Source organism: Myotis nattereri, assembly GCF_964212035.1.
Source record: "Myotis nattereri genome assembly, chromosome: 5".
Lineage (NCBI taxonomy): Eukaryota > Metazoa > Chordata > Mammalia > Chiroptera > Vespertilionidae > Myotis > Myotis nattereri.
Window position 1 is genome coordinate 108,023,536 of NC_138080.1, and position 12,621 is coordinate 108,036,156.

The window sequence follows — 12,621 nt, forward strand, 5'->3', positions numbered from 1 at the left end:
GCTTCTGCATTAAACATCTGCCTCTGGTGGTAAGTGCGCGTCATAGCAACTGGTCGTTCCACCATTCGGTCTATTTGCATATTAGCCTTTTATTATATAGGATTGTTTCCTCTTTTGTTGGCTTTATTAGCTTTAGTTATGTATTCATTTAGGTTTTTTTCTTTGTGGTGTTTTCACCAGATACATGGGAAGAGTTTTAATACTTCCCTCATTCTTAATGTTCTTTTTTTCTTCGTTTTTTGTCCCTTTGGAACAGGTAGTCACCATGTTTAGATATTAGCAAGCAAATGTGTATGTCTGCATTTGAAAATGGCAGAGGGAAATAACAATGAAGAGGTAATTCACTTGAACAACTTTCACTGCCACCAGGGACAAGGTAAGTGTTGGTTCTCACTTTCTCCTTTTACCATTTTTCCCTTAGTATTACAGTTATATCTTCTTTAAAATGAACCTGTTTTGCACCATGCAGAACCCAGAAATGTCTCATTTTTAGGTCTCAGAGCATCAGGTGTAAATGGACTTACCAGACTAGAATTTTGTGTCAAATGGTGATACCTAATGGCATGACTGAAGGTTAAGAATCTTCCATCACAAGTAGATTAATATGCTATGAATTAACAGTCTAAAAAGAGCTGTGACCATGTAGTCCTTGGACCTTAAGAAGTTGGAGTTTGAGAAAAGTGGCAATTCTCTGTTTTTGAAGGAATAGTGATTGCAAAGGAATACTCCTCCAGACCAAAAAGTACTAAAGCTGTTGCTAAAGTATTTGCCAGGAGATTCTGGTTTAGCCTTATAGGGAATTTTAGGACATGTATTCTTTCATTTTACGGTGTCTTAAATTTGGGGAAATTCATTGCTTCATAAAGGGAAGGAAGCCTGCATTTCTATAACTTCATTCCTAAACATATATGAAATTTCCTGCCAAATCCTGGTACACATTTATACATCACTAAGAAAAAATTTTAAGCCCATGAGTAGGAAAGATCATTTTTGCAAGTATAATTTCATGAAAGAGGTTGTACCAGGGTTTTTTTTGTGGCTGTTTTTTCCAATTGGTAATATTTTGTGCTTATGATGACTTTTTTTTTCCAGCAGGGGATACATTATATATATTTGGCTTTCGAAGCATTTAAAATTGAGCAAATTTTATTATTTTGTTTGTTTGTTTGATTTTATTTTATTGATTTTTTACAAAGAGGAAGGGAGAGGGATAGAGAGTTAGAAACATCGATGAGAGAGAAACATCGATCAGCTGCCTCCTGCACACCTCCTACTGGGGATGTGCCCACAACCAAGGTACATGCCCCCGACCGGAATCAAACCTGGGACCCTTTAGTCTGCAGGCTGACGCTCCATCCACTGAGCCAAACCCGCTACGGCAGGAATATTGATTTTAAAAATATACTTTAATTTAGAGAGAGAGGAAGGGAGAGGGAGAGATAGAAACATTGATGAGAGAGAAACATCAATTGGCTGCCTCCTGCGGGCCCCGCACTGGGGATTGAGCCCGCAACCCTGGACATGTGCTTTGACTGGGAATCAAACCAGTGACCTCTTGGAGCCTGGGACGACACTCAACCAACTGAGCCACACTGGCTGGGCGGAAATACTGATTTTTTAAGGCTTTTCTAAATTGTATATTCTTACTTGGTAGTGATTATAGCTATAATTTATTGTGGTTAAGAAAGTTTTAAATATTAGATATACTTTGTATATATGCTCATTTCCAAATTTTCTGAACATGTATAAATTAATGTTGTGATTATTTTTTATTTATTTTTTTTAATGTATTTTATTGATTTTTTACAGAGAGGAAGGGAGAGAGATAGAGAGTTAGAAACATCGATGAGAGAGAAACATCGATCAGCTGCCTCCTGCACATCTCCCACTGGGGATGTGTCCGCAACCCAGGTACATGCCCCTGACCGGAATCGAACCCGGGACCCCTCAGTCCGCAGGCCGACGCTCTATCCACTGAGCCAAACCGGTTCCGGCGTATTTTTTAATTAAGTCTTAAATATACTTGAAAGTTTCTTTAAGAACAATAATTTCCTTTTGGGAAAACATTGACTTTGGAGGAATTTTTTGTTGTGGTTGTGGTGGTGGTTTTTTTAAGCTCTAATTGGCTTTATTAAGCAATTCATGAATTGGGGAGCATCCCATCAAGCAACAAGAAGGGTGCTCCCTGGAGGTATATTTTTCTGTTAGACAGGTTTTATGTATTGCACCCATCATGAAGACTGTTTTTAGGCATACAGAGTTGTTTAGTTTTTATTAGCTGTATTAATAATTTTTATTATGCCAACCCTTACAGGTTTTTTTTTGTAATCATCTTTATTGAGCTACTAGAGGCCCGATGCACAAAATTCATGCAAGAGTATGCTTTCCTTCCCCTGGCTGCCAGCACCGGCTTCCCTCTGGCACCTGGGACCCAGGCTTCCCTCATAGCCCCAGCTTCAAATGGAAGGTCGTCTGGTCTAATTAGCATATTATGCTTTTATTATAGATCATTTACATACAATAAATGCACACATTTTAAGTGTATAGTTCAGTGAGTTTTGAAAAATGAATACACCCATATAACCATCACCTCAGTCATGCCATAGAACATCTCTGTCACCCCAGAAAGATTCCTTTATGCCTCTTTGCAATCAGTCTTCACCCCACTCCTGGACTAAGGAAACCACTGGTCTGCCTTTTGTTGCTATACAATTTCATATAAATGGAAGCATGCAGTATGTATTTTTTGTGCCTGAGTTATCCTGCCCAACATCATTTATTTTGAGATTTATCCATGTGTTACATGTATAAGTAATTTAGTCCTTTTTAATTGTTGAATAATATTCACCTAGAATTCTAAACCTAGTGAAAATAGGCTTTAATATGAAGGTAAATTAGAGTTTAAAACTACAGGAATGAAAAAGATACATTATGCAGATAGTAGCAAAAAAAAAGAACTGGCATGTCTATATATTATCAGGTAAAATAGACATTCCAGCCAGGAGTATTAATACGATTTTGTAATGATAAAAGAGTCAGTGCACTGAAAAGATAAAACAATTCTAATCCCTACACACTTAGTAACATGGTATCAAAATACACAAAGCAAAAACTTACAGAACTAGAAGAAGAAATGAACAAATGAACAAATCCACACTCATAATGGGAAATTTTAGCATGTTTCTTTAAATAACTGGGAGAGAGCCAAGGACACGCAAAAATTGTATGGATATAGAATATTGGAAGAACAAGATCACCAAACTTGGCATAATAGACATGTATGAAATAGACCCAATGTATTTACCAAAATTGACCATATTTTGAGCCACAAAACAAGTTTCAATTTTCAGAGGATTGAAATCATGTAGATTATACTAGAGGCCTAGTACACGAATTCGTGCACAGGTGGGGTACCAGGGGCAGAGGGGGCACATGATCGGCCCTCTGGGCAGGTGGTGGGATGCCCTTGCCAGCCCGGGATCCAGATCCATCCCACTGATGTTCACGCTGGTTGTAGGGGGCCTCCTGGCGGCCGCTTTTATATCCTTTCTTCCTTGCTTAGTGTCTAGGGAGGGGGTGTGGCCGTGGTGCCCGAGGCCAACTTTCAGGAGGCCGGTGGCACTGTTCCATTGGTGCCTGGCCCATTCTCCAGAGATCAGACCTGCAGGACTACTAAGGGAGGGAGTGGCTGCCACCGGGCTGGTGGGCTTCCAGGACAGGTCAGTAAGCTGAGCAGCGCTGCCGTTGAGCATCTGCCCCCTGGTGGTAAGTGTGTGTCATAGCAACCAGTTGACCTGTCGTTCTGGTTGTTCAGTTGCTTAGGCTTTTATATATGTAGATTCCCTAGCTATGTTGGAATTAAGTCATAAATCAGTTATAGAAATATAATTAGTCCCTATATGTATGGATAATAGTATACTTCAGAACAGCCCATGGTTCAAAGAAATCAACAATGAAAATGGGGAAAATTTTTGAACTGCATGATAGTGAAAATACAATCTATTGAAGCTTATGAGATGCATCTAATATCATGTTTTGAAGAAAACTTATATGTGCATAAGAAAACAAAGCTAAATGTCAAGAGAACTAAAATGCATATATTGAATAAAAAATAAAGCTGGGAAATTAGTAACCTATACCTGGGCTCAGCAAACTGAAACGGCCAGACAGTCACTTTAGCTTTGCAGGTCATATGGTCTCTGTTGAAACCACTCGGCTCTCCCATTGCATTGTGAAAGCAGCTGTAGGTCCTATTAATAAAAGCCTAATGTGCTAAGTGTCTGACCATTCGACCAGCTGCTGTGATGCGCACTGACCACCACGGGGCAGACACTCCGACTGGTAGGTTAGCTTCTGCTAGGGTCCAGCCTGTCGGGACTGGGCAAGTCGGGCCGTACACGCCCTGGAGCCCTCCCAGGGTCCCTCCTGATCACGCACCGGGCCTTTAGTAATATATTCATGATTTAGCCTGACTGTGTACCAATAAGGACATGAAGTAAAAAGCACTCTTCTACACTGCTGGTGGGAGTGTAAATTGGTGTAAACAATTTGGAAAATTGTTTGGCTTTGTCTACGAAAAGTGAACATAAGCTTTCCATATGACCCATCAAAAAATGTACCCAACTGAAATGAGTATACCCAGAGACATGTCCAAGAATGTTCCTAACAGCATTGTCCTGGACAGCCAAGACTGGAGTCAACCCAGATATCCATCTGCTGGAGAATAATTAATTTAAGGAGTAGTCATATAGTGGATTACATACAGCAGGGGAACTACTGCAACATGCAGCAACATGGATTCATCTTGGATATATTATTTCTTACATCTTGGATGTAGAAAGCTAGAAACAAAAGAATATACTAAAAAAACAAGGAAAATTAATCTGCGGAGTTAAGAAATTCCTAATATGCTAGAAATGTTGTATTTGCTGCCCTTAGTGATGGTGGTTTTACAGGTTACAGGTATGGACTTTTTGTATTATTAGTTCATGGAGTTATACACTTGATTCATAGACTTTGCTATATATACTTTAATTATTTAAAGTATATTTTTAAAAGCTAATGTGTTTATGGAGTGTTGAGGATCTTGTCAACCATTGGGCTTCACTGTAAGATGATGGATTTCAAACCAGCTTTTTCATTGGGTCCTTTTTTGGGGCTTATTCTATCAGATAAGAATCTACAGTTTCCTGCATGTGGAATCTAAGACTGCCAGCATTCAGGGAGCCAAGCAGCAGAAGGTAGCGGGGGTCTTATTCATTATGCTGTTTCAGTGGCACCCCTTTCCTTTCTTGACCCCAGCCTGGTATCTAGTACTTCTATGGCTCAGAAGCTAGAGTGGACCTCCACAGGGTGGGTCTTCTGAATGGCCAAGTGGGAAGCTTGGCAAATTCTCTCCCCAAAATCAACGATAAAGTTAGACAAAATTGTCAAAAACAACATTTAAAGACTGAAAATGACAAAAGACATACAGTAATTAAGAATATTTGTTCAAGAAAATGTAGGATTCTGCAGAATGAATTAGGCCACTTCTGATTGGCTGCCGTCTCTGCAGGTTGCATTTGAGCCTTCTCCACTCTGCTAGAGCTCTGGCCATCTGTTTATCTCTTGCCAGCTGTCATCTCCCTTTCTCTTTGTGTACTTGAGAGGTTATGCTTTTAGGTTCCTTTACTATCATTTTCGTGAGGTTTCAGGAGGTAGTGATGATAATCACTTGAATTCATTTTGCCCGATTTAACCAGACGTCCTCTGTCATGTACTTCCCAGGCACTCTGTTCAATTGGTTAGATTTATCACTCTACTGTATAGGTAACAATGGACTTGAAATCAGGCAACTTTACTGTGTGTCAAGTACTAAAATAGGCATTATATGTGAGCTTTCTCAACTAATACAGTTACTTGAGATAGGCACCATTGTTCACCTTTTTTTAATGTTGAGAAAATGTATGTTTAAAAAGATAGATAACAGCAGCCTTTTGCTAGCTGAGCCTGTGGTGGAGCTGAGATTTTAACCCAGGCAATCTGATCTTAGAGCACACAGACTTAACCTGTTTTAAACTGCCATCCCTGGCATTACCACAGCTCTGTTGCAGGAATGAAATGAGATAATTGATTTTAGATTGCTTTTCAAATTGTTCATTTGGTACCATAAAATACATATATGAGGCATTAACCTTTAGGAAGGTTAGAGGTTTAATGGAGAAATTTCAAAATTTGTAATGTGAGACCTCTTTCTTTTTTTATATATATATTATATTGATTTTTTACAGAGAGGAAGGGAGAAGGATAGAGAGTCAGAAACATCGATGAGAGAGAAACATCGATCAGCTGCCTTCTGCACAACCCCTACTGGGCATGTGCCTTCAACCAAGGTAACATGCCCTTGACCGGAATCGAACCTGGGACCTTTCAGTCCGCAGCCAATGCTCTATCCACTGAGCCAAACCGGTTAGGGCTCTTTTTTCTTAAATATTTATTTTCTAGCACAGTTAGTGCACTTTCACTTCATTGCCCATTTTAGCTTTAACAGTCCCATGGAGCTATACAGGAAAAAATATCAGATATTCAGTAATTCACATCCAACATGATCTATCTTCAGACAAATTGAAGGAGTTATAGGGCAAACAATTACTATATCTAGATAATATTTAGCTCTAGTTATATTTAAGAAGAAACTAGGAAAGTTAAATTGCTTACTATCAAAGATGCTATAGCTTGGTTAAAACATTGAAATATGTTTCTATAAATGATACTTAAAGTTATGGCTAAGATGAGCACATCTTAATATTTTAAATCTTAAAAATTTTACTATTTTGAGTGAAATTTTTTTCAAACCTATCAGTTTGAATGACAGTGTTTTATTCCCTGGGAGGATTAGACATGAAGGTAGGTATGATTTCAATTTTAAGAAATTGACAGATTCATCAACAGATTTTTCCAGCCGAGTATAAGAAAAAGTTGATAAGGAATTGTAAGGAAAAAGAGCATAAGGAATTGTCAGATTTTCTCAAGTGGTTCCCAAAATGTATTGTTGGCAAAGATCAGCATGGAAACATGGCTCTTAATGCTTAGGTATGTGTCACTTGAGGAGATACCACTAGCCACGAACTTGGCTTTAGACATGACCTTTTGCATCCCAAAACTGAAATCTGAAGAACAGAATGTGATTGTGCCCACCTCCTGGTAACAGTATTTTCTGCCTGTTTTTAGACTGGATCAGTCTCAGAGACGGACCCATCACCATTTCTGATGACTCTGATGAAGAAGGAGTGCCAATGATGGTCACCTCAGCTTCTCAGCAACATGACGAAGAGGACCTGGATGATGATGTCATCCTGACAGAAGTGAGTTTTTTAAACTTAACCCATGATGAGCATAAGGATATACATTATTTATTTATTTTTAATTGTATTTATTTTTTTAAGAGAGATAGAGCAAGAGAAACATCGATATGAGAGAGAAGCATCGCTTGGTTGCCTCCCTCACATACCCCAACCAGGGATTGAACCCACAACCGGAGCATGTGCCCTGACGGGGAATTGAATCAGTGATCCTTCGTTGCACAGGACGATACTCAACCAATTGAGCCACACTGGCCAGGGCTACATTTTTTATTTTAGTCAATAATGCCAAAGTACTCTTCTAATTTCATTGCCAGTGTCCCATAGCCTTACCAATGCTTGCTGTTATCTAAATTTTTTTAGTCTTGTGGGGAGGAAAAAAACTTGTTTTTCATTTTTTTAATGTGTTGTCATTTTTTCATTATTTTCTCTCCAGTAGTTTCTGTTTTAGTGGTTTTAAATGAAATTATAATTCAAACTATAATTCAGACTTCAATATAAGAATGGCTACTTTTATTCTGATAGTGAATATAGTATGATCAGATTTCAGTGCTACCACAAGTGTGAAGGATAAATTTTGTGGATGAAGGTGTTTTTGTTTCTTTCCTGTCCTATCTCAGAAGCTGCATATAAGTACATAAGGAGGCCATAGACATAGGAAAGAAATTGAATTATTATTAAAATTTCATTTTTTCTTAGACAAGTAAACCTCAGACATCACGACCCAATCTCATCAAACCAGCTGCCCAGTGGCAAGATCTCAAAAGTTGGGGAGAAGAAAGGCCTAAAAAGTCTAGAGCAGCCTTTGAATCAAATAAGAACAACTATTTTGCAGTGTATAACGGCTCATTGTTTGATTCTGGGGCACAGGATGATTCTGAGGATGACTACGATGAATTTCTGGATCTTGGGCCTCCTGGAGTTTCTGAATTCATTAATCCAAGTGGCCAAACAGAAAGAGAACCCAAGCCTGGGCCAAGTCATAACCAAGCAACAAATGATATTGTCAACCCCGGATCAGGGCCAAAAATCATCTGGAGAAAAAATGGCCTTCTTATTCCAGATAATGATCCTTTGGACACTCAGAACCAGTCATCTGAAGACTCAGAGACAGACCTTCTATCAAACCTCGGAGACTCGACTGATATGCTAGATGATCAGACCATCGAAGATGACTGCTGGTTAGAAAACCCTCCTTACTTCCAGTCTCTAAACCAACAGCCCCGTGAGAGAGCAAACCAGGTTGTTCCTCAGGAGCGGCAGCCTGAAGCAGAACTGGGCCCGTTGTTCTATCAGCATGAGCCCCTTGGGCTGGCTTTTCCAAGGCCGGCTTTTCCAAGACCAGAACCCCAGCACGACGGCATTCCAGGCCCCTCTTCTCAGCCCGCCCATCTTCTAGGAGAGCTTGAAGACCAACAGCTAGCAATAGACGACGACGAGCCAGGCCCAGCCTTTCCACTACAAGGATCTCAGGAGCCCAATTTGGAAAACCTTTGGGAGCAAGAAGCTAATGAAGTAGACCAAGAAGTTGTTGCAATACTAGTGGAAGAAACAGTAAGTTTGATTTCATTAAGTAAATAAGTATAGACACTAAATATACTGAGTTTCCTTTTATTGCAGAAACATTGTGTGTGTGGACTTCACTTTCCTAAGGGGGACATTTATAGAATAGAAGAGAAACATGACAATTAAATCAGAATTTCTTAATCTATTTTTAAACTCCCAGCAAGCCCTTTGGGATTCTAGCTGTAGATTATGGATAACTTGGTGCTGTCATAAGAGCAATCCCCCCAGTAAACCTTAAAGCAGGTTTACCAAATTACCTAGAGCTGCACTGTCCAATGTGTAGGCTCATGCAGCTGGCTAGGTTTAAATGTGTATAAAATTTAAAGTTTTGTTTTCAGTGCCACCCATCACATGTTAAGTGTTCGATAGCCACATGGGCTGAACAGCTACTCCATTGGAAAGCACAGAGTAGAACATCTCCATCTTTGTAAAAGTTCTGTTGGCTGACATTGATCTAAATAGTAGGGCAGCCCGGCTAGTGTGGCTCAGTGATTGAGTGTCGACCTATGAACTAGGAAGTCACAGATAGATTCCTGGTCAGGACACATGCCTGGGTTTTGGGCTCAGTCCCCAGATGGGGTATGCAGGAGGCAGCCGATTGACTCTCTTTCATCATTAATGTTTCTCGCTCGCTCTCTCTCTCTCTCTCTCTCTCTCTCTCCCTTTTCTGAAATCAATGACAATATATTTTTAAAAAAATAAAAGTAGCCGTGGCCGGTTTGGCTCAGTGGATAGAGCATCAGCCTGTGGACTGAAAGGTCCTGGGTTCGATTCCGGTCAAAGGCATGTACCTTGGTTGTGGGCACATCCCCAGTGGGAAGTGTGCAGGAGGTGGCTGATCGATGTTTCTCTCTCATCGGTGTTTCTAACTCTCTATCTCTCTCCCTTCCTCTCTGTAAAAAAATCAAATCAATCAATCAATCAATCAATCAATCAATAAAAAGTAGTGCAGAGCCCTGGCCAAGTAGCTCGGTTGATTAGAGCGTCATCTGATACACCAAGGTTGTGGGCTCGATCCCACTCAGTCAGTGAACGCATAAATAAGTGGAACAACAAATTAATGTTTCTCTCTCTCCCTCTCAAAAAAATTAACAGTACAGGGCTTTATGTCCTGATTCTGCTTCCCATTGCCTTTGAGCACTCTCTTAACCCTCCTCACTAGATCTTTTCATTTGGCCCACTAGGTTGTGTGCTTCCTGAGGGTAAGCACTAGAGTGCACTTTATTCCACTTTGAATCCCTTTGCCTGGGCAGAAATGTTCCATATTTATTGAAAGAATGAAGGACCAGGTGATCTCCAGGGATCTTTCCATATTCTGTATAGACAGATAAATCTGGGCACCTGGTGTGGAGTTTTAAGCCAGACACAAACTTGCTTTATAGCTCTTGACTAGTTTGTAATTATTTGACAGCTGTGTGTGTGTGTGTGTGTGTGTGTGTGTGTGTGTTTTGTATATTTTTATTGATTTCAGAGAGGAAGGGAGAGGGAGAGAGAGAAACATCAGTGATGAGAGAGAATCATTGATTAACTGCCTCCTGCACGCCCCCTACTGAGGATTGAGCCCACAATCTGGGCATGTGCTGCCCTTGACTGGAATGGAACTCGGGACCCTTCAGTCCACAGGCCAACGTTCTATCCACTGAACCAAACCAGCAAGGGCTGACATCTGGTTTTTATTGCAATTTGAAAACATTCTAATGGGTGAAATGTACAGATGTTTTTATTCCTTTCCAGGAAGCAAGATTTCCAGATGTAGCAACTGGCTATATTGAGGAATTAATTCATTTGAAGAATTATTATGATTTGAATGTGTGAGTATACCACCATGCCTTTCTTTCTTTCTTTTTTTATTGTAGTAAAACAAAAATTTATAATTTAACCATTTTTTGAAAAAATATGTTTTTATTGATTTCAGAGAGGGAAGGAGAGAGAGATAGAAACATTGATGATGAGAGAGAATCATTGATTGACTGCCTCCTGCACGCCCCACACTGGGGATCGAGCCCCCAACCCGGGCCTGTGCCCTGACCAGGAATCAAACTGTGACCTCCTGGTTCATAGGTCAATGCTCAACCAATGAGCCACACCGGCCGCGCAGGACTTCATTTTTCAAACAGTTTGAATCAATGGGCAAGTGTGGGATTTGGAAGCAGTATGAAAATAACCTCATTTATTTTTGCAGACTTTGTAATTTTCTTCTGGAAAACCCAGATTATCCAAAGAGAGAAGATCGAGTCATTATCAACCCTAGTAGCAGCCTGCTTGCTAGTCAAGATGAGTTAAAGGCAAGTATTGAGTTCTTGTTTTGCCGTCTCTACCTGGAAATGCTCTGCTTCTTTTCATCATCTTTATGAGAAGAAAGTGCTTTGTCAGGACACATTTTTAAAGACTAGCCATGAAAATAGAATTTCAGAATATATATATATTTTTTTTCTTTTTTTTTTTAATTAAATCTTTATTGTTCAGATTATTACATTTGTTCCTCTTCCCCCCCCCCCATAACTCCCCTCCTCCCAGTTCCCGCCCCACCCTCCGCCCTCACTCCCCACCCACTGTCCTCATCCATAGGTGCACGATTTTTGTCTAGTCTCTTCCCGCATCTCCCACACCCCTTTCCCCCCCAAGAATAGTCAGTCCATTCCCTTTCTATGTCCCTGATTCTATTATAATCACCAGTTCATTCTGTTCATCGGATTATTTATTCACTTGATTCTTAGATTCACTTGTTGATAGATGCATATTTGTTGTTCATAATTTGTATCTTTACCTTTTTCTTCCTCTTCCTCTTCTTAAAGGATACCTTTCAGCATTTCATATAATCCTGGTTTGGTGGTGATGAACTCCTTTAGCTTTTCCTTATCTGTGAAGCTCTTTATCTGACCTTCAGTTCTGAATGATAGCTTTGCTGGATAAAGTAATCTTGGTTGTAGGTTCTTGGTATTCATCACTTTGAATATTTCTTGCCACTCCCTTCTGGCCTGCAAAGTTTCTGTTGAGAAATCAGCTGACAGTCATATGGGTATTCCCTTGTAGGTAACTGAGTTTCTTTCTCTTGCTGTTTTTAAGATTCTCTCTTTATCTTTTGCTCTTGGCATTTTAATTATGATGTGTCTTGGTGTGGTCCTCTTTGGATTCCTTTTGTTTGGGGTTCTCCGCGCTTCTTGGACCTGTAAGTCCATTTCTTTCACCAGGTGAGGGAAGTTTTCTGTCATTATTTCTTCAAATAGGTTTTCAATATCTTGCTCTCTCTCATCTTCTGGCACCCTATAATTCTGATGTTGGTACACTTGAAGCTGTCCCAGAGGCTCCTTACACTATCCTCGCATTTTTGGATTCTTTTTTCATTTTGCTTTTCCGGTTGGGTTTTTTTTGCTTCCTTGCATTTCAAATCATTGACTTGATTCTTGCGCTCCTCTGGTCTGCTGTCCGGAGTCTGTATAATATTCGTTATTTCAGCCCGTGTATGCTTAATTTCTAGTTGGTTCCCCAATATAACATCGAGGGTCTCATTAGTTTTCTTGTAGATCTCATTAAGTTTATCGGCGGCTTCTAAACAGTTCTTGAGAGACCTTAAAAGTGTGGTTCTGAACTCTATATCTTCCATTGACAATTTTGTCCTGTTTCTTTGTCTCCGCATTTTGTTATGCTTCCTTGGTGCACCCCCTAGTGGTCTTTGTGCGCAGTCTTATAGTTAAACCTTGATTGTTGTAGCTAA

General features: G+C 40.0%; 1 protein-coding gene across 1 annotated transcript in view; it reads left to right on the forward strand.

The window, feature by feature from the left end:
- Positions 1 to 12,621, forward strand: part of RNF216 (ring finger protein 216) — a 124,273-nt gene that overhangs the window by 12,270 nt on the left and 99,382 nt on the right. The window contains exons 3-7 of the mRNA XM_081092963.1: positions 257 to 376; positions 7,210 to 7,343; positions 8,211 to 8,894; positions 10,641 to 10,717; positions 11,089 to 11,191. Of these exons, the coding sequence (XP_080949089.1) occupies positions 310 to 376; positions 7,210 to 7,343; positions 8,211 to 8,894; positions 10,641 to 10,717; positions 11,089 to 11,191 (1,065 nt within the window). The 5' untranslated portion in view covers positions 257 to 309. The remainder of the gene's footprint in view (positions 1 to 256; positions 377 to 7,209; positions 7,344 to 8,210; positions 8,895 to 10,640; positions 10,718 to 11,088; positions 11,192 to 12,621) is intronic.